At 43.6% G+C, this 22839-nt stretch overlaps 2 protein-coding genes across 2 annotated transcripts; both read left to right on the top strand.

Moving 5' to 3' along the window:
* The first annotated feature begins 5906 nt into the window (after positions 1–5906).
* On the top strand, positions 5907–10776 carry LOC132583026 (olfactory receptor 6E1-like). The gene is made up of 2 exons (XM_060254693.1): positions 5907–6840; positions 10760–10776. The coding sequence occupies exons 1-2, from the start codon at positions 5907–5909 to the stop codon at positions 10774–10776; spliced, it is 951 nt and encodes a 316-aa protein (XP_060110676.1).
* A 7915-nt stretch (positions 10777–18691) lies between these two features.
* Positions 18692–19633, top strand: LOC132583027 (olfactory receptor 6E1-like). The gene has a single exon (XM_060254694.1). The coding sequence runs from the start codon at positions 18692–18694 to the stop codon at positions 19631–19633; it is 942 nt and encodes a 313-aa protein (XP_060110677.1).
* The last annotated feature ends 3206 nt before the right edge of the window (positions 19634–22839 follow it).

Consider the following 22839-nt stretch of genomic DNA (forward strand, 5'->3'; position numbering starts at 1 on the left):
TATTCTTCTGTGCTAGGCCTTCCTTATGGTCCAGCTCTCACAGCCATACATTACTACTGGGAATACCATCGCTTTGACTATATGGACTTTTGTTGGCAGGCTGATGTCTCTACTTTTTATTATACTGCCCAGGTTCACCATAGCTGTCCTCCCAAGGAGCAAACGTCTTTTAATTTCATGGCTACAGTCACCATCTGCAGTGATCTTGGACCCCAGAAATGTGAAGTCTGTCACTACTTCCATATCTTCTCCTTCTATTTGCCAAGATGTGATGGGGCCGGATGCCATGATCTTAATTTTTTTGAGGTTGAGCTTCAAGCCTACTTTTGTGCTCTCCTCTTTCACCCTCAACAAGAGGTTCTTTAGGCCATCCTCACTTTCTGCCATTAGAGTGGTGTCATCTGCATATCTGAGATTGTTGATGTTTTTCCCGGCAATCTTAATTCCAGCTTGTGCTTCGTCCAGGCCAGCATTCCGCATGATGTACTCTGCATATAAATTAAATAAGCAGGGTGACAATATACAACCTTGTCAAACTCCTTTGCCTGTTCTAAACCAATCAGTTGTTCCATATCCCATTCTGACAGTTATACAGGATCTGACCCTTATACAGGTTTCTAAAGCATACCACTTGCTAATTCCCTCACAGAAAGACGGGACAGCCAGCATTTCTGGTAACAGTTTATGGAAAAAACTGGCTATAATTTCAATCCCACCCAAGGATGCAATCCCTATCAAAGGGCTTGTTAAAAAGATGTATATTATATTGCTTTGCTCAAATTCTAAGTTTTTACATCAATAAGAGACTGCCTGGAACAAGGATTTAGGCAGAAATCTTTCAGCAGATCAGTGGTCCTCCATCTGGAACACCTTCGTCTATACGGCCCTATCACTCAATATCCAACTTCAAACCTATAAGGTGATCTCCAAGTGGTATTTGACCCCTGCTCAATTTTGCCTCACTAACCTGTTACATTTCTTTGAGGGGGTGAGCAAACGTGGACAAAGGAGACCCGATTAATATTGTTTACCTTGACTTCCAGAAAGCTTTTGATAAAGTTCCTCATCAAAGGCTCTTTAGTAAGCTTGAGAGTCATGGAGTAAAAGTACAGGTCCTCTTGTGGATCAAAAACTGGCTAATTAATAGGAAGCAGAGAGTGAGTATGAATGGGCAGTCTTTGCAGTGGAGGACATTAAGCAGTGGAGTGCAGCAGGGCTCAGTACTGGGTCCCATGCTCTTGAACTTGTTCATAAATGATTTGGAGTTGAGAGTAAGCAGTGAAATGTCCAAGTTTGCAGATGACACTAAATTGTTCAGGGTGGTGAGAACCAGAGCGGATTGTGAGGCACTCCAAAGGGATCTGTTGAGGCTGGGTGAGTGGGTGTCAACGTGGCAGATGAGGTTCAATGTGGCCAAGTGCAAAGTAATGCACATTGGGGCCAAGAATCGCAGCTACAAATACAAGTTGATGGGGTGTGAACTGGCAGAGACTGACCAAGAGAGACATCTTGGGGTCATGGTAGATAACTCACTGAAAATGTCAAGACAGTGTGCGATTGCAATAAAAAAGGCCAACGCCATGCTGGGAATTATCAGGAAGGGAATTGATAACAAATCAGCCAGTATCATAATGCCCCTGTATAAATCGATGGTGCGGTCTCATTTGGAATACTGTGTGCAATTCTGGTCACCGCACCTCAAAAAGGATATTATAGCATTGGAAAAAGTGCAGAAAAGGACAACTAGAATGATTAAAGGTTTGGAACACTTTCCCTATGAAGAAAGGCTAAAATGCTTGGGGCTCTTTAGCTTGGAGAAATGTCGACTGCGGGGTAACATGATAGAGGTTTACAAGATTATGCATGGGATGGAGAAGGTAGAGAAAGAAGTACTTTTCTCCCTTTCTCACAATCCAAGAACTCATGGGCATTCAATGAAATTGCTGAGCAGTCGGGTTAGAACGGATAAAAGGAGGTACTTCTTCACCCAAAGGGTAATTAACATGTGGAATTCACTGCCACAGGAGGTGGTAGCAGCTACAAGCATAGCCAGCTTCAAGAGGGGGTTAGATAAAAATATGGAGCAGAGGTTCATCATTGGCTATTAGCCACAGTGTGTATATATGTGTGTGTGTGTGTGTGTGTATATAATTTTTTTGGCCACTGTGTGACACAGAGTGTTGGACTGGATGGGCCATTGGCCTGATCCAACATGGCTTCTCTTATGTTCTTATGTTCTCATTCTATTCCTAATGCATCTCCTTTTGGCTGGAAATTCAGTGGGCTGAGAGCTACCTTCATTCATAATTGATGAGCTTGCCGTGCTACCTTTTTGGAAGCAAATCCTTAACAAAATATTTAACATTGCATTGATATTTACTTCAATAAAAATATTTGATTGCAAAACTCTCTCTCTCACACACACACACACACTGAATTTGTAGAGAATCCAAATTATTTTGGCCCAACTTAATATTTCAGGGATGTACACCCACAGAGCACACACTGATAAACTTTAGAAAACATAGAGACAGAGTCGATATAGCATAAACAACCTTCATCTAGGGGCACAATAAGTTTTGGCCTCTCTAGGGAAGCAGAACTAATCTTGTGGGTCGTAATGAGGGCAGGACATCTTGGGTACTGCAAAAGTTTTGTGCTCAGAGTGAAGAATGTTTGCATCCATTCGCATCGGGAAGCAGGAGAGGATCAGCTTCATCATGGTGGATTGCTAACGTAAGATGGTTGTTCGTCTTCATGGTTCATGACCAAGTCTGGTAAGAGAGGATAACTCTTCCATGCACCAGGCTTTAGCTCAGTTCTTATGGCCACTATAAAAGTGTTAGTCTTTGAAGATGCCACGGGTATCTTTTTCCTTTCTATTGGCTATGGAATAGAATTTTGAAGAACTTGCTTTTGTAGGTGCAGAAATCAGAACCAAGAGAAAATGTGGCAGGAGGGCCAAACAACAATGTCCTTTCATCAACGTGGATAGTCCAGGGTGAATATTTTGTTAAAATTTTGTTTTGGAGTGGGGAACCAAGGGTACTCAATGTGATCCACTATGCAGTACAGATGAGATTGTAGACTACAAGGCAATAGTCAATTTGCTATTTATGAACAGCATGAAAGTCTGCAGAATGTTTTTATATGGGTTGGATCTTTAGCTTCAAGAAGCAACAATTGAGAGGTGACGTGATAGATGCTTAGAAAATTATGCCTGGGATAGAGAAGGTAGAGAAAGAAGTACTTTTCTCCCTTTCTCTAAGTACAAGAACTTGTGTGTACTCAATAAAATTAATGAGTAGTAGGCTTAGGATAGAAAAAAGAAAGTACTTCTTAACTCAAAGTGTAATTAACATGCAACATTCATTGCTGCAGAGTGGTGGCAGGTACAACAAGAAGATAGAAGATATTGGATTTATATCCTGCCATATACTCTGAATCTTAGAGTCTCAGAGTGGTCACAATCTCCTTTACCTCCTCCCCTCCCCAGAACAGACACCCTGTGAGGTAGGTGGGGCTAAGAGAGCTGAAACAGCAGCTGCCCTTTCAAGGACTACTGTGAGAGCTATGGCTGACCCAAGACAATTCCAGCAGGTGCTAGTGGAGGAGTGGGGAATCAAACCTGGTTCTCCTAAATAAGTGTCCAGGTACTTAACCACTACACTAAACCACTAAACCAAGCATAGACAGTTTCAAGAGGGGGTTGGATAAACTATGGAGCAAAGCTCTGTTCATTGCTATTAGCCACAAAGTATAGATATAACATTATGTGTGGGGCAGTGCTGCTCTGTATTCTTGGTGCTTGGGGGGGAGGGCAACAGTAGGAGGACTTCTGGAGTTCTGGCCTTGTTGGTGGACCTCTTGATAGCACCTGGTTTTGGATTGCTTTGTGACACAGAGTTTTAGACTGAATGAGCCATCTGATCTAACATGGCTTCTCTTATATTGGGTAATTTCCATCAATTTCCTCTCTGTTAGAGATCTCTGATTTGCCTCTCGCATTGTTCCTGAGGGTCACCTGTCCCCCCAGAAGCAGCATTTTGAGGATATGAATGGACTGTAGCAGAAGGGAGCAGACAGAAAGATTTCAGTTCTTCTGAAAGAAGTGTGTCATGGGAGTAGACAATTTAGTCCATAGCACACTAGTTTGGCTGCATCATTTAACATGCTTCACATACTTAACTTGGATAAATGCTTAGTGACTATATATAGCTTTCTGTAAGTAGGATCCTATTATGTAATTGTTGCACTGATTACTGTATTATGTATCATGCTAATACTTACACTATGTTTTGGTGCCTTTTGCCTGGATCCAGATGTTACAATCTTAATGCATTGTTTTACTGAATGTCCTATTTTGTTGAACGTATGGACTCACTATGTGTCGTCCACCTTGCATCCCTGCGAGAAAGGAAAGGAAAGGTCCCCTGAGCAAGCACCAATCGTTTCCGACTCTGGGGTGACGTTGCTTTCACAACATTTTCACAGCAGACTTTTTACGAGGTGGTTTGCCATTGCCTATCCCAGTCTTTTACACTTTCCTCCCAGCAAGCTGGGCACTCATTTTACCGACCTCGGAAGGATGGAAGGCTGAGTCAACCTTGGGCCGGCTACCTGAACCAGCTTTCACTGGGATAGAACTCAGGTCAGGAGTAGAAAGTTCAGATCACAGCACTGCTGCTTTACCACTCTGCGCCACAGGGCCGCTATGTGAGAAGGACTGACTATAAATAGTGGAAATAAAATGAATAAAATAAAAGGGGAGGATTCTGTGCATATGTCTGCTGTATATTAGGAATTCATCCGGAGCACAAAACTTTTCTCAACCTATAGGGTTAGACTAGTCTAACTTCTAATGGGGGAACCAGGATTAGGTTATAGAGATTAAGTAACTGAGAGAGGAGGATTGTCCATCCCTTTGTCGGGATGGACAAAAGGAAATACTTACTTACACTGAGAGTGATTACAATGTGGAATTCACTAACAGAGGATGTAGTGAATGCCACAAGGATAGACAGCTTTAAAAGGGAATTAGATCTTTGGAGGAATGGTCTATCTGTGGAAATTATGGTGACTAAAGAGAACCTCTAATTTCAAAGGCAATCAAGCACTGAGTCCCAGTGCAAGGAGGCAACTTCAGGGGAAGGTCTCAACCTCTATGGGCTGTTCTTGGCCATCCAGAGGAACTGATTGGCCACTGTGTGAAATGGAATGCTGGACTAGATGGACCACTGGTCTGAACCAGCAGGAGACCCAGTTTGGTGTAGTGGTTCAGTGTGCGGACTCTTATCTGGGAGAACCGGGTTTGATTCCCCACTCCTCCACTTGCACCTGCTAGCATGGCCTTGGGTCAGCCACAGCCCTGGCAGAGGTTGTCCTTGAAAGGGCAGCTGCTGTGAGAGCCCTCTCCAGCCCCACCCACCTCACAGGGTGTCTGTTGTGGGGGAGGAAGGTAAAGGAGATTGTGAGCCGCTCTGAGACTCTTCGGAGTGGAGGGCGGGATATAAATCCAATATCTTCATCTACCTCACAGGGTGTCTGTTGTGGGGGAGGAAGGGAAAGGAGATTGTGAGCCGCTCTGAGACTCTCCGGAGTGGAGGGCAGGATATAAATCCAATATCTTCTTCTTATTCTTCTTATCTTGAGGCAGAATGGTGCTAGGAGGGCAGGGCAGAATAGAGCCTGTAGACCACAGCAGGCATGTTTGTCCACAGCTCTTCTTATGTTCTTATGATAGTACTTGATTGATATTTATGGCCATGCTGATTTGTTGATATAAAGTCAATTATTGACTGTAGTAGTTTTGGCCATGTTGATTTAAAATCAACAAATTGTATTAATTTAATACTGTACTACTAACTACCCATTTACTTTCATTTCCTTCTTAGGCAAGAGTCAAAATGATGAACAGCACCATGGTGAGGGAATTCATACTCATGGGCTTTACAAATAATCGTAAGCTTCAGATTTTGCTCTTTCTCCTACTGACGGGAACATACCTTTTGACTCTCTCCGGAAATGTGGTGATCATTGTGGTCACACTGTCCGATCACCGTCTCAACACTCCAATGTATTTCTTTCTCCGAAATTTTGCACTATTGGAGATTGGATTCACCACTTCCATCATTCCCAAAGCAATGGCCAATTTGGCCACTGGACAGAGGACTATCTCCACAGCTGGCTGTTTCACACAGTTCTTTTCTTATTTTGTCCTGGGAACCACAGAGTTTTTTCTACTGGCAGTAATGTCTTTTGATAGATATGTGGCTATTTGCCACCCTCTTCGTTATGCCACCATAATGAATAGCTCAATATGCTCACTGCTGGCAGGTTTCTCTTGGGCTGGAGGCTTTTTGCTAATTCTGGGTCCAACAATTGCTTTAACTCAGATGCCATTTTGTGGCCCAAACACTATAAACCATTTTTTCTGTGACAACGGGCCACTGCTCAAACTCGCATGCAGAGACACAAGTTTTCTGGAGCTCATGGATTTCTTCATTGCCATACTCTCTCTCGTTGGGACTCTGGCAGTAACAGTTGTCTCCTATGCCAATATTATTTCTAACATCATGCGCATCCAGTCAGCCCAAGAGAGGCAGAAAGCGTTGTCCACTTGTTCCTCCCATATTATTGTTGTCTCCCTTTTTTATGGTAGCTGCATCTTTGTGTATTTGCGGCCTTCTCAAAGTGAAGGGGTTGATTTCAACAAAGGAGTCTCTATAATAGCCACCGTGGTTACCCCATTGTTGAACCCCTTCATCTACACTCTCAGAAATAAGCAAGTTCACCAAGTGTTCAGAGAGATCCAAAAGAAGGTATTTAAAGAATTAGAAGGTAGACAGACAGACAGACAGACAGACAGACAGACAGACAGACAGACAGACAGACAGACAGACAGACAGACAGACAGACAGATAGATAGATAGATAGATAGATAGATAGATAGATAGATAGATAGATAGATAGATAGATAGATAGATAGATAGATAGATGATGGTGATGATGATGATGAAGTAGAAAACGAAGATAGGTAGATGATGATGATGATGATGATGATGATGATGATGATGATGATGATGATGATGATGATGATGATGATGATAGACAGATGGACAGATAGGTAGATGTTAAGAGAAATTATGCATGTATTATTACACAAATCTGTATAGCTTTTTCCAGATATATAAATATGATACAGCAGTCTTTTCCTATAAAAGGCAAATCAGTATTTTTGTGTCTTGGTCAAGCTGAATTAGTACCTAGTACAACCATTATGGTGCAGTTCTCTGAGGTCAATGGTCTTAGACTAGATCAGGGGTGGCCAGACTTGCTTAATGTAAGAGCCACATAGAATAAATGTCAGATGTTAGAGAGTCACAAGACAGGAAGGAAGGGTGGCAAGAAAGGTGAAAAGAAAACAAATAGATGGAGAGGGAGAAAGGTAGAAAGAAAGCAACAAACTATAAATGCATTCTCCAAGCCACCAGATGGCTTGGCTTGGAGAAGCAATTTAGAGGCAAATGCCTTCTCCAAGCCAGCTAGAGGGGTGATGGAGACTTTGAGAGCATAATGTATGTGAAAGAGCCACACGTGGCTCCCAAGAGGATGTCTAATTGGTGGTTGTAGAGGCCGTAGGTCCTTGATGGAGCATTTGCTAGAATGCAAGAAATTCCCACCTTCCATCTTATGTGTCTCAGATCTTGGACAAACCAATGGATCTGATGGGTTTTTCACAGGTATAGTTCGATGGGACATATTCTGACCTAGGTTGTGAATATGGGATGAAGGGTTGTGAATATGAGATAAAAGGATGTCTACACATGATAATGCTGACCTCATGCCTAGACGAGTTAACAAGAATAACTTGGCAGATTTCTAAGACATTCAGATACCAAAGGTGAGGAGAAGAAGGCTAAGCTATTAATGAGCAAACAATTAATTGTCAGCAATTATTTTAGACACGGTAAATTCTACAGCCAAAATATCAAGAGTGAAGTTGGAAATGTGAATGTGAACTCTTACTGCAAATTAAAGCACTTTACATTTTCCCCCATCTCTTTGTTGGAATGTTTTTGAGATGCTCTGGCCTCCATTCAGGATCTCCAAATGCATTCAGTAGAGCAGGGGTTACTGTTGAGAAAGCCTGTGTTCTCAGTGAAGTCAAACTAACTTCTCATAATGGTTGAATCTCCAACAACTATTGGGAGAGATGGCCCTTCAAGCACGAGTGTCCTAGGCCATTATATATTTATTTCCTTGATTTATGCTCTAACTTTCTACATATGTGATGGACCCAAGGTGGCTTAAACGAGGCATGTTGTAAAATTTTGATTTTACAACAGCATGGTTTCGTCAGCTCACAATTTGTTTCTGGGTTAGGTTCAATAGTTCATCAGAGATCCAATGTGGTTAGAGTGTTGGATTAGGGTCTGGGAGAACCAGGTTCAAATCCCCACTTTCCAAGGTAGTTTTGCTGGGCCAGTCACACACTCTCAGACTAGCCTATCTCACAGGGTTGCTGAGAGGAGAAAATGGAGAAAAAGCCACCTTTCTCATCAATCTGACAGAAAACATGGGTAGCAATCATTGTTCCCTCTAACTGAGTTAGTGTGAACTAGCTCACCGTTTTTAGCCTCCAACTCACACAGTTTTGTCTTAACGCAGGAAAAATGGCCCCAGAGCAAACAAATTTACACAGTGGCTCACAACCTGAATGCCAGTAGCCAGGGGTCATACTGTAGAAAAGAGGTGCCGGAGCTTATTAGCACAACTTAGTTGCATAGCTCATTTGCATATGCCACACCCCCCTGACATCACCAGAAGGGGGACTAAATTATACAAATTCAGCATCGACCTTAAAATGCTTCTTGAATTATAATTGTCATAATAAAACCTTACTCCCATCATACTTTTTAAATTACTTTCTCCTCTGTGGCCACAGTGGCATGATGAAGATTTCCATCTGTCTGCTTTATATATTTTGGTTATTTCCCCCATATTTTGTGGGGGGAAATATTAGAAAGTTTGTCAAATCTTAGAGTTCAGCAAAATTCTCACAGGGGGTGGGGTGTAAGAAAGAAAGAGTACAATAAAATATTGGGCGTTTTCGCATTGACCTTAATCAGCAGCGACGCCCCTCTTCACCGCGCAGGATCGGCGCGGATTTCGCACTAATTGCCGCAGAGCACCCGGAAGAGCCGGAAAGTCCCGCGGCTTTTGTGGCGCAAATGGAAACTGGTTTTTGGCGGTTTCCATTTGCGCCTCAAAAGCCGCGGGACTTTCCGGCTCTTCCGGGTGCTCCGCAGCAATTAGTGCGAAATCCGCGCCGATCCTGCGCAGTGAAGAGGGGCGTCACTGCTGATTAAGGTCAGTGCGAAAACAGCCTTAGAGTCTCCGGAGCTCTTCTCCTGTGAGCTCCTGCTCAAAACGAGGCCTGCCAATAACTCAAAAAGTAGACTTTTTGCTCACAAGACTCCACTGCTTAGAGGGAGCATTGGTAGCAGTAGAGAGAATGTGCAGACATACCAAAGACATCCAAAAAGTTTCACAAGAATACATAGTAGCTCAGTAGATATTTAAGGAAGTATGATCCACTTGAAACCAAAGATCACTGTGCCTATTTGTGAAAAATGTATTAAAATCAGTAGTTTGTAAAGTCTGCTGTAATCATTGTAAATGTCGGCTGAGGGGCTATGGTTCAGTGGTAGAGCATCTGCCTGGCTTGCATAAGGTCCCAGGTTCAGTCTCTAGCATCTCCAGTTAAAAGGTGATGTGAAAGACCGCAGCCTGAGACCCTGGAGAGTCGCTGCCTGTCTGAGTAGACAAGACTGATTTTGATGGACCGAGGGTCTGATATTCAGTCTAAGGCAGCTTTAGCCTGGAGAGGAGGTGGCTGAGAGGTGATATGATCACCATCTTCAAGTACTTGAAGGGCTGTCATCTAGAGGAGGGTGTGGAATTGTTTTCTGTGGCCCCAGAAGGTAGGACCAGAACCAATGCATTGAAATTAAATGAAAAGAGTTTTCGGCTCAACATTAGGAAGAACTTCCTGACCGTTAGAGCAATTCCTCAGTGGAACAGGCTTCCTCGGGAGGTGGTGGGCTCTCCTTCCTTGGAGGTTTTTAAACAGAGGCTAGATAGTCATCTGACAGCAATGAAGATCCTGTGAATTTAGGAGGAGGTGTTTGTGAGTTTCCTGCATTGTGCAGGGGGTTGGACTAGATGACCTTCCAACTCTATGATTCTATTATTCATGTGTGTACTTGTTTAAACCTTTTTATTCTCTTTGCTTGTGGTTATAACTGAATTATCAAGCAAAAGGTTCCTTCTAATAACGAGCAGCAAAACCTGTAGAGAAGTCTTAGATAAAGGCCAAATTATTTGGGCTCTGCTTGGTTTCAACATGAGATCCTGAAGTACTTTCTAGAATAAAGTATTGTTTGTTTGTTTTCTATTATTATTATTACACAAATCTGTATAATTGGCAGACTACCCTTCACTGAGAGCAGAGATCAGAGCAGTTTACATCAAAGGGCAAATACAATAGAATATCTGACGTGGGGATTACTTTACTTTACTTTATTCGATTACGGGGACAGTTTTACAATTGCTGCTCTCCTTTCTCCAAAGTCAGGGACAGAGGGTGGCACTTGGTGGAGAACTCTCCCAGAGATACCCACTTCACTATGGGGCACCACAGGGGACAGTACTTTCCCTTACCTTATTCAATATCTGTATGTGTCCCCTTGCCAAGGTTGCCCGGAGGCATGATCTTGGGTGTCACCAATATGCGGTTGACGCCTAGCTCTATCTGATGTGGGATGGCAGGCCTAATGATGTGCCAATAGATCTTGACCTGGAATTGCAAGCTATGGCTGGTTGCATCAGACAGAGGTGGTTGAGACTGAATCCTGCAAAGATGGAGGTCTTGTATCTGGGGTGTGGTGGTCCAGAGGTGGGGCTCCCTCTCCCGGCTTTCGATGAGGCCCCTTTGGTGCCGGCGCAGGAGGTTAGGAGTTTGGGAGTGCTCCTGAATACCTCCCTATCTATGGAGGCCCCGGTGGCAGCCACAGCCAGATTGGCCTTCTATAATCTGCCGTTGATCAGGCAGTTGGTTCCCTACCTTGACTGTGGTGATCTGGCTACAGTGATCAATGCCTTGGTCACCTCTAGGTTGGATTGCTGTAATTCTCTTTACATGGGGCTACCCCTTGATCCTAATCCGGAAGCTACAGCTAGTGCATAATGCAGCTGCAAGGATTCTCCTGGCGCTCCCCAGGAGACAGCACATAAGACCAGCATTACAACAACTGCACTGGCTACCTATAACATACCGGGATCACTTCAAGGTATTAGTTTTTACTTTTGAAGACCTATATGGCCAGGGACCAGCATGTGTGCGGACTGCCTTTCCCTGTATGTTCCCTGGAGAGCACTGTGGTTGAGTTCACAACACCACTTATCTATCCCCGGCCCAAAGGAAGTCAGATTGGCATTGACTTTCTCAGCTCTGGCTCCTACATTATGGTATAAACTGTCAGAGGAGATCAGGGCCCAGCGGGATTTGCTTCAATTCCACAAGGCCTGTAAGACTAAGCTTTTCCAGATGCGTTACAGAGGAGGGCAATGAAGATGGTGAGGGGTCTGGAGACCAAGTCCCATGAAGAAAGGTTAAAGGAGCTGGTCATGTTTAGCCTGGAGAGGAGGCGGCTGAGAGGTGATATGATCACCATCCTCAGGTACTTGAAGAGCTATCATATAGAGGATGGTGTGGAATTCTTTTCTGTGATGCCAGAAGGTAGAACCAGAACCAATGGGTTGAAATTAAATGAAAAGAGTTTCTGGCTCAACATTAGGAAGAACTTCCTGACCGTTAGAGCGATTCCTCAGTGGAAAAGGCTTCCTCAGGAAGTGGTGGGTTCTCCTTCCTTGGAGGTTTTTAAACAGAGGCTAGATGGCCATCTGACAGCAATGAAGATCCTGTGAATTTGGGAGGAGGTATTTGTGAGTTTCCTGTATTGTGCATAGATGTTGTGGGAATTTCAGAAACTTGGTGGAATGAGGAGAATCAGTGGGACACGGTGATTCCTGGATATAAGTTATATCAGAAGGATAGGGAGGGACGGGTTGGAGGTGGGGTGGCTCTGTATGTCAGAGAGGATATACGGTTCAGTAAGACTGAGGTTAGAGAATTAAATTCACTTTTAGAAGAAGAAGAAGATATTGGATTTATATCCCGCCCTCCACTCCGAAGAGTTTCAGAGCGGCTCACAATCTCCTTTACCTTCCTCCCCCACAACAGACACCCTGTGAGGTGGGCGGGGCTGAGAGGGCTCTCACAGCAGCTGCCCTTTCAAGGACAACCTCTGCCAGAGCTATGGCTGACCCAAGGCCATTCCAGCAGGTGCAAGTGGAGGAGTGGGGAATCAAACCTGGTTCTCCCAGATAAGAGTCCGCACACTTAACCACTACACCAAACTGGCGTTGAAATAGAGGGCCCAAAAGGAAATTTTGGGTTGAAATAGAGGGCCCAAAAGGAAATTTAACTATGGGAGTTTGTTATCGCCCACCAAATCAAAAGAGAGGACGATTATAATATGATGGAAGGCTTAAAGATAGTGGCTAAACGTAAAAACTGTGTCGTAATAGGTGATTTTAACTACCCGCAGATTGATTGGGTCAATATGTGTTCTGGTCGAGAGAAAGAGATTGAGTTTCTTGATGCTCTCAATGACTGTGCTATGGAGCAGATAGTCTCAGAACCTACCAGGGGTGGGGCGATCCTGGATTTGGTCCTAAGTAATGCCCAAGACTTGGTGAGAGATGTAAAAGTGATTGCACCACTTGGGAGCAGTGACCATAATGTTATTGATTTCGCCGTTTGTATAAATAGGGAGTTGCCCAAAAAGACCGCCACAACCACGTTTAACTTTAAAAGAGGTAAATACACTGAGATGAGGCATGTGAGGAGGAATCTGAAAAGAAAGGTAAATACGGTCAAAACCCTTGGGGAAGCTTGGAGACTTTTTAAAACTATAATCCTAGAAGCTCAGATAAAATACATACCACAAGTTAGGAAAGGCACAAACAGACATAAGAAAAGGCCTGCATGGTTAACAAACAAAGTAATGGAAGCTATAAAAGGTAAGAAGGACTCCTTTAAGCGGTGGAAAACCAGTCCAAGTGAGATTAGTAAAAGGGAACACAGGCTGTGGCAAATCAAATGCAAGACTGTGATCAGGCAGGCAAAAAGGGACTATGAGGAGCATATTGCAAAAAACATAAAGACCAACAATAAAAATTTCTTCAAATATATTAAAAGTAGGAAACCAGCCAGGGAGGCAGTGGGGCCCTTGGATGACCATGGGGTAGAAGGATTACTGAAGGAGGATAGGGAAATGGCTGAGAAGCTGAATGCATTTTTTGCCTTATTATCAAGGACAGAATGAGTAGGCACATTGATGAACACAGGTTATTGAGGAAGACTCAGCATGGGTACTGCAAGGGAAGATCTTGCCTCACTAACCTGTTACATTTCTTTGAGGGGGTGAACAAACATGTGGACAAAGGAGACCCAATAGATGTTGTTTAACTTGACTTCCAGAAAGCTTTTGATAAAGTTCCTCATCAAAGGCTCCTTAGAAAGCTTGAGAGTCATGGAGTAAAAGGACAGGTCCTCTTGTGGATCAAAAACTGGCTGAGTAATAGGAAGCAGAGAGTGAGTATAAATGGGCAGTCTTCGCAGTGGAAGACGGTAAGCAGTGGGGTGCCGCAGGGCTCGGTACTGGGTCCCATGCTCTTTAACTTGTTCATAAATGATTTAGTGTTGGGAGTGAGCAGTGAAGTGGCCAAGTTTGCGGATGACACTAAATTGTTCAGGGTGGTGAGAACCAGAGAGGATTGTGAGGAACTCCAAAGGGATCTGTTGAGGCTGAGTGAGTGGGCGTCAACGTGGCAGATGCGGTTCAATGTGGCCAAGTGCAAAGTAATGCACATTGGGGCCAAGAATCCCAGCTACAAATACAAGTTGATGGGGTGTGAACTGGCAGAGACTGACCAAGAAAGAGATCTTGCGGCCGTGGTAGATAACTCACTGAAAATGTCAAGACAGTGTGCGTTTGCAATAAAAAAGGCCAACGCCATGCTGGGAATTATTAGGAAGGGAATTGAAAACAAATCAGCCAGTATCATAATGCCCCTGTATAAATCGATGGTGCGATCTCATTTGGAGTACTGTGTGCAGTTCTGGTCGCCGCACCTCAAAAAGGATATTATAGCATTGGAGAAAGTCCAGAGAAGGGCAACTAGAATGATTAAAGGGCTGGAGCACTTTCCCTATGAAGAAAGGTTGAAACGATTGGGACTCTTTAGCTTGGAGAAACGTCGACTGCGGGGTGACATGATAGAGGTTTACAAGATAATGCATGGGATGGAGAAAGTAGAGAAAGAAGTACTTTTCTCCCTTTCTCACAATACAAGAACTTGTGGGCATTCGATGAAATTGCTGAGCAGTTGGGTTAAAACGGATAAAAGGAAGTACTTCTTCACCCAAAGGGTGATTAACATGTGGAATTCACTGCCACAGGAGGTGGTGGCGGCCACAAGTATAGCCACCTTCAAGAAGGGTTTAGATAAAAATATGGAGCACAGGTCCATCAGTGGCTATTAGCCACAGTGTATGTGTGTATATAAAATTTTTTAGCCACCTTCAAGAAGGGTTTAGATAAAAATATGGAGCAGAGGTCCATCTGTGGCTATTAGCCACAGTGTGTGTGTATATATAAAAATGTTTGCCACTGTGTGATACAGAGTGTTGGACTGGATGGGCCATTGGCTTGCTCTAACATGGCTTCTCTTATGTTCTTATGTGCAGGGGTTGAACTAGATGACCCTGGAGGTCCCTTCCAACTCTATGGTTCTAATATCTCAATGCTGTGGCAAGTGATCGCTCTCTCTGTGGTTGTTTTGTAATAAGAATATTTAGGATCAATATGCCACATGGCCACTATTTGTATTGTTGTTATTATTATTATTATTGACTGTAGTCTGCTGAATATGATGCCTGTTTTATAGTATAGTGTATGATTTTATTGATATGTAAGTATTGTATTGTATTTATTGTTGTGATTTTAATATTGTTGGAAGCCACTCCAAACTGTTTTGGGAGGAGTGGGATATAAATGTACAGAAATAAATAAATAGGATTAAAACAACATAAAATATTTATTATTTGTGTATTTAATTATTATTTTCCATTTATAGCCCATCCTTTCCCAAGTGGACTCTGAGTGTGCTTAAAACAATACTTAAAACAATCATACCAAAAGGCAAACAAACCCAGCACTATATCCAAGATGATGGAAAGATTCCAGTTTCCACCAGCCCCCTGAGTAGAGGGGTATGAGGAAATGAAGGGGGAGGTTGGAGTATGAGAGTGCCGGATCATCTCTGTCCTCAACCAAATGCCTCATGGAACATCTCTGCCTTGCAAGCCCTACAGAAAGGTAGTAAATCCCAGATGTTTCCTGGCAGAGCGTTCTACCAAGCGGGGGCCAGGGCTGAGAAGGCATAACCTTTTTATACCACCTTTCCACCAAAATAAGGTCCCCAAGTCAGCAAACATGAAAATGTTTGAAAATCAAAACAGCACTTAAAATGCTACATAAAATAAGTCAAAAGGACTGCTGCCTATGACCACTATAGAGGATATAAAGACATAAACATGTATGAGTATGACCGTTTTCGCACACAGCTCACCTCACAGTCACAATCCTGTTCCCTCCGCAGCGTCTGGTTGGATTTCCCACCATCTGCGCCGAAGTTACAGGAAGTGCCGCAGCTTTTGCATAGCAAAGGTAAACCGCTAAAACCCAGTTTACGTTTGCTATGCAAAAGCCGCGGCACTTCCTGTAACTCCGGCGCAGATGGTGGGAAATCTGACAGATGCTGCGGAGGGAACAGGATTGTGACTGTGAGGTAAGCTCTGTGCGAAAATGGTCTACATCTTGAGCTGGCTTCATCAGATGCATGATAATTGTTGCACTCCTTGGGGAAGCACAGCTAAAGTCCCTTGTGTGCCCTGACAAACAAAGTGCTAAACCAACCTCACATGTGCTTTGCAAAGGCCATTGGTTTAGAGAGAGAGTTGTGTAGCACACTACCAGTGGGAGATTGCTGGCTCTAAGAGATGGGTGCAATAAAACATTCAGTTTGTGAGTTGAGAAAGCGAAGGGTTTGGTCAAAGGCATGGAAGGCGTCAGAATGTTACAGGCTCAGACCTGCGGAGTGAAGCTTCTGCATCCGTTCATGTTGTATGGGTATCTTCATCTCAGTGACCTCCATCAGGTTCTTTCTTAGCTACAGGGGCTTCTTTGTCATCTGAAGAAACAAGAGCAAAGAAAAAAAACTCCGGGAGATCAGGAAAAAAAATGCATATGTCCTTTTCCAACTAGGATTGCAAGTGGCGAGTATTTTGCTTTGTGTGAGTGTATGTGTGTTAAGTATCATCTAATCATTTCTGAAATGGCAATCTTGAATTAATTGACCTACAAAATTATCCTATCATGAACAGCCTTGCTCAGTTCTTGCAAATTTAGGGTCGTGGCTTCCTTTGATCAAACTAATCCACCTCTTTTTCTGCTGCCTCCAAATTTTCCCAGCATTATTGTCTTTCCCAGTGACTCTTGTTTTCTCATAATGTGGCCAAAGCAGGATAGCATCAGTGGAGTCATTTTGACTTCTAGGGAGAGTTCAGGTGTGACTTAATCTAGAACCCATTTATTTGTAGTTTTGGAACTCTGTGGTATCTACAAAACATTCCTCCAACACGACATTTCAACTGAATCAACTTTCTTCCTGTCAGGTTCCTTCATTGTCCAATTTCCAAACTCATACATACTAATGGGGAATACTATAGCATGTCACCTTGATCTTAGTTACCAGAGAGATATCCTTACAGTTAAGGATATGTTCTACTTTTTAATGGGTTCCTTTGCCCAGTTTTGCTAGGGAATAAGAGGGGTTTATGATGCCATCATAAAAAGATTTAGCCCTTCTAAGACACTGAAGTTAATGGATTTAGAATAGTGTACTCACTGAAGAAGATGCTGGGAAAGACAGAAGGCAAAAGAAGGGGACGGCAAAAGATGAGATGGCTGGACAGCGTTACTAATGTAACTAACATGAATTTGAGCAGACTTTGGAGGATAGTTGAAGACAGGAGGGCCTGGCGTAACTTTGTCCATGGGGTTGCAAAGAGTCAGACTACCACTAGGTTACGCACTTTGACTCTCACTTGATCTTTAGTTAATCTAAATTATTAATCTAAATTGATTTCAATTGTTAAGGAATGGACAGATATTTGACACAGATGATCTTTCCAGGTGGACTGCTATTTTTGTTTCTTTTTCCAAAAAGACTTCGGTACCACTTGAAACCTGCTGAAAACTATTATCCTGAGCACCATATAATCCAAGTAACTCTGCAAAGCATCCTGTATTCTAAAGCTGAAGACCACAGTCTTTCCCTCATGGTATGAAACGTGTGTTTTTTGTTACCTTGTTGCAACTAGCTTTTCAGTGGAGATTTTTCATATTGAATATACAATCTGATTTTTTAAAAAAAAGTTTTTAAGACCGTAAAAACATGTACTTTTTGATATTGTGGCTAGTTGCGATAATAGATATTGCATAACTTCTGTTTCTATGGACCTTAAATGAGTATCTAAAATCCCTGTTTAGTACCAAAGTGTGTGATGGATACCATTCATCATTCATATATGATTGCTGAAGTGCACCATTTATGTTTATGGTGATCAAGCCTTCCTCAGTGGTCAAGATTCAGGAACACCAGCCCTCCAGAGCCATCCCATTCACTGGGTGTCACAGGTTCAACCTAAGGCAAAACTCATACTGAATTTGGAGGTTCCTCATTAAGGGAATAATCTAAGAAATTATAAACAAATCCCAAATAATTTCAACACAGCTAGCTATATTACTTTGGGGGCCGGTGCTAAAACTCAAATCTCTACCTTACATGTTACTTAAAACTCCATTTTTCAGGCAGCATATATTTGATTCCCAGATGCTAGAGGTAAACAATCAAGGGTGGACACATCAGTTGTCATCTGACTGGCCACTTTAGAGATGGAATTCTGAATGGAATGGACTTTGGTCAGACCCTGAAGGTCAATTTCCTTCCTTCCTTCCTTCCTTCCTTCCTTCCTTCCTTCCTTCCTTCCTTCCTTCCTTCCTTCCTTCCTTCCTTCCTTCCTTCCTTCCTTCCTTCCTTCCTTCCTAGTGGTGCTGCTCATACTGAATCTGTACAAGTGGTAACACATTTATCATCCCAATTAATGTAGTCACCTTAAACTCTATCCTATAGATTTGTCAGTCCATGGTAAATTTCATAATGGTTCCTAGCACAGATGACAGAAATGCTGCTCCTTGAATGTCAATTGTGCTGACAGATGCTGACTATCCAGGCTGAACAACATGATGATTTTGGCACTGATGACCAAGACTAAGAATTTCCCAGTGTCCAATTTAGTGAAGTCTCTATCTCTGCATACCTCGTTATATTAATAATGGTGATACTGATTTTCTGGAAGATGAATAATATAGAAATGTGTCTTTAAGAACACCACTAACTTTCTAATTTTTGTTTCTTTTAGGGTGTTTCAAAAATTATGAATAGCACCATGGTGAGGGAATTCATACTCTTGGGGTTTACGGGCAACCGAAAACTTGAAATTTCCCTTTTTCTGGTTCTTTTTGGGATGTATATTTTAACCATTATGGGGAACGTGATAATAATTGTGGTCACATTGGTGGATCACCACCTCTACACCCCAATGTATTTCTTCCTCCGCCATTTTGCAGTCTTAGAGATTGGATTCACCACTTCCATTACTCCCAACGTATTGGTCAACATGGCCATGGGCCGTAGAAGTATCTCCATATCTGGTTGCTTCACACAGTTCTTTCTGTACTTTGTGTTGGGGACAACAGAGTTCTTTCTTTTGGCAGTAATGTCTGTTGACAGATATGTGGCCATCTGTAACCCTCTTCGCTACTCAACTATAATGCATGGTCAAGTCTGCTCACTGCTGATCCTTTGCTCTTGGCTTGGAGGTTTTCTACTGATCCTTGGTCCAGCAGTTGCATTATTTCAGATGCCATTTTGTGGCCCAAACACCATCAACCATTTTTTCTGTGACAACGGACCCCTGATCAAACTTGCATGTATCGACACGAGCCTACTTGAACGCATGGATTTTCTCATTGCTACAATCTCTCTCATCGGGACCTTGATAGTTACCATTGTGTCCTATGTCAACATTGTTTCCAGCATCTTGCGCATTTCATCTTCTACTGGGAGGCAGAAAGCCTTCTCCACTTGTGCCTCCCACATCACTGTGGTGTCTATCACTTATGGCAGCTGCATTTTCATGTACATCAAGCCTCAAGGCAACAGTGAGTTCAACTTCAGCAAGTCAGTGGCGATTCTTAATGTAGTTGTGTCTCCTTTTTTGAATCCATTCATATACTGCCTAAGGAACAGGCAGGTTCAGGATGCCCTGCGAACTCTATGTAGACAGGGGACTGGGTTTTGTAAAAGGTCTGTGTGAGTTTCTGTAGAGCTACTCATAGAAGCATAATGTCCTGAGGTTAAAGATAAGAATAAGCCACTTTCAAGTTTTAGCCAAGACATATTGAGAAAGTAGACAGTCTGCATGTAGACTTATCATTTCTGAGCTTACAGGTACCTTTATGCCTCTTTTATGGGGTAGCTCTTGTGGAAGGAAGCTTTTAAAAACTGAAAAAAAATCCTCGACATTTATAGAAGATTCAAAGAAGTATTATTAATAATTTTGGAGAGGGGCTGTAGCTCAGTGACGCAGCATCTGCTTCGTGTGGCGAATTTCCCAGGTTCAATCCCCAGTTAAAAGAATCAGGTAATAGGTGATGTGGAAGACCTCTGCCTGAGACACTGAAGAGCAATCGCCAGTTTTGGTGGACAATACAAACTTGAATGCACCAATGATCCAGCTTCAGATGTCCATATATCCTACCTCAATTATAAAAGTGCTTATTCAATGCCTGTTGATTTTATGTGAAATCTGTATTTAAAAACTACTAAACTCTAGTGACTATGTGCCATAAATATAGTATTTCTCTTCAAAATTAGAGTACTTCTAATTGGTGATGTATTTTTTGTTTATTTTAAATTTTTTGCACAGCATATATAATGTTGAGAGCCAGTTTGGTGTAGTGGTTAAGTGTGCGGACTCTTTTTTTTTTTTTAATATCAAAGCAGTTTATTGAAATAAAAAAAAACAAATAAAGCATAGTCATTGACCATATCGTCAGCGTCCTTACTTAAACAAGTTGGACAATCATACAATATAGTACATTGGACTCTTATCTGGGAGAACTGCGTTTGATTTCCCACTTCTCCACTTGCAGCTGCTGGAATGGCCTTGGGTTAGCCATAGCTCTCACAGAGTTTGTCCTTGAAAGGGAAGCTGCTGTGAGAGCCCTCTTAGCCCCACCCACCTCAGAGGGTGTCTGCTGTGGGGGGAGAAGATGTAGGAGAATGTAAGCCGCTCTGGGTCTCTGATTCAGAGAAGGACGGGGTATAAATCTGCAGTCTTCTTCTTCTTAAAATCTCACAGATTCAGTTGCCATTATTATTTTTTTCCAAATAGTTTAGATTGCAAGTAATTGTGCTGGCCCAAAGCCACAGCCAAAATCTAATACCCTGTAGTTAGTTTTATTAAGAACAACCAAAATAGCATGAAACTTTGTGGACTTTTAATTAGAGATGATATCTAAATTTGAAGGCTGTAAAAATCTCACGATTATACATGAGATTCCCTGATCTGGATGGCACAGGTGAGTTTGACTTTGTCAGATCTTGGAAGCTAAGCAGGGTCAGCCCTGGTTATTATTCAGATGGTTGACCACCAAGGAAGCATATCGGTAACTATCACAGTCCAGGTATCGTAGGTCAGAGGTTCAGAAGCCAAAGTCAGGGGGTCCAGAAGCTGAAGTCAGAAGCCAAAGTGGATGCTAGAACGTCAGGTAAGTGACTAGTTGCTTCCACAAAGCCTTCCCTCAAAGCCCACAGCTATATAGCCCTCTGCTGTCTGTGGCCCATTTGGGCTAATTGCTGACTCAGAGGGCAGCCAGGATCCTGCTGAGACTCAAGCACCCTCACTCCTAGAAGGGCCAGAATCCTTTCAAAACTCAGGGAGCGTCTTGCTCGTGAGCGTGCCACCCTCCTCCGATCCCTGAGGTCCTGACGAAGGCGGTCACGCACCCGAGCCACCCGAGAGGGCAAGGCAGGGGGGCTTGGATCTTCTCCAGCAGGAGGCAGGGGCACTGGTGCAGGTGGCAGGGGCACAGTTTCTTCTGCAGGCTCGGCTTCTTCTGCAGGGCCCCCAGCACCCATGACAGTAACAGTCAATTCATTCATTCATTCATTCATTCATTTCATTTTATTCACTTTATATCCCGCCCTACCCCACTGAAGCGGGCTCAGGGCGGCTCACAACACAGAGGGTTCTAACAATAAAATTCTAATTTTAAATACAATAACAGTTTACATCATTAAAACATTAAAAACATTAAAATCAGTACTTCAGTCCAACAATATACTATCTATGACTTCCTTTGATGTTTTGATAGTTTTAGTGCCGGTCAGTTATAGGCCAACCAGAAGAGGACTGTCTTACAGGCCCTGCGGAATTGTCCAATATCCCACAGGGCCCTGACCTCTTCCGGTAACTGGTTCCACCAGCAAGGGGCTGTTATGGAGAAGGCCCTATCCCTAGTTGACGGTCCCTAAGGTAGGCAGGTCCTAGACCATATAGGGCTTTAAAGGTAATAACCAGCACCTTGTACCGGACTCGGTATATTATCAGCAGCCAGTGCAGTCCCCGGAGGCCCGGCTGAATGTGCTCCCGTCTAGGGAGCCCTAATAGCAGCCGGGCAGCGGCGTTCTGCACTAGCTGCAACTTCCGGGTTCGGCACAGGGGCAGCCCCATGTAGAGGGCATTACAGTAATCCAACCTTGAGGTGACCGTTGCATGGATCACTGTTGCTAGATCGTCCTGCTCTAGGAAGGGAGCCAACTGCCTTGCCCGCCTAAGGTGAAAAAATGCGGACTTAGCAGTGGCTGCTACCTGGGCCTCCATAGTTAAGGCAGGCTCAAGTAGTACCCCCAAGCTCTTGACCCTGTGCGCCATTGTCAGAGGCACACTGTCAAGGGCTGGAAGGGGAATTCCCCCCCCCCCGCCCCAGACCACGGCGACCCAAGCAAAGGACCTCTGTCTTCGCTGGATTTAGTTTCAGCCTACTCAGCCTGAGCCATCTAGCCATGGCTTGTAATGCCCGGTCCAGGTTTTCTGGGACACAGTCAGGCCAGCCGTCCATGAGTAGATAGAGCTGGGTGTCATCAGCATACTGGTGACAACCCAGCCCATGCCTCCAGGCAATCTGGGCAAGGGCGCGCATGTAAATATTAAACAACATTGGGGAAAGAACTGCCCCCTGAGGCACCCCACAATCCAGTGTGTGCCTCTGGGACAGCTCACCTCCAATTGCCACCCTTTGTCCCCGACCATCAAGGAACGAGGAGAGCCATTGTAAGGCCAACCCCTGAATCCCCACGTTGGTGAGGCAACGGGTCAGCAGCCGGTGGTCGACCGTATTGGTCCAACAACACCAGCACTGCCGAGCCACCTCGATCCAGATGCCGCTGGAGGTCATCCATCAGAGCGACCAGCACTGTCTCCGTCCCATGACCCGGACGGAAACCAGACTGATGGGG

Source organism: Heteronotia binoei, chromosome 15, assembly GCF_032191835.1.
Source record: "Heteronotia binoei isolate CCM8104 ecotype False Entrance Well chromosome 15, APGP_CSIRO_Hbin_v1, whole genome shotgun sequence".
NCBI lineage: Eukaryota > Metazoa > Chordata > Lepidosauria > Squamata > Gekkonidae > Heteronotia > Heteronotia binoei.

Bases quoted from the DNA above. Each gene is read 5' to 3' on its own strand.
- LOC132583026 (XM_060254693.1), top strand. From the start codon at position 5,907: ATGATGAACAGCACCATGGTGAGGGAATTCATACTCATGGGCTTTACA.
- LOC132583027 (XM_060254694.1), top strand. From the start codon at position 18,692: ATGAATAGCACCATGGTGAGGGAATTCATACTCTTGGGGTTTACGGGC.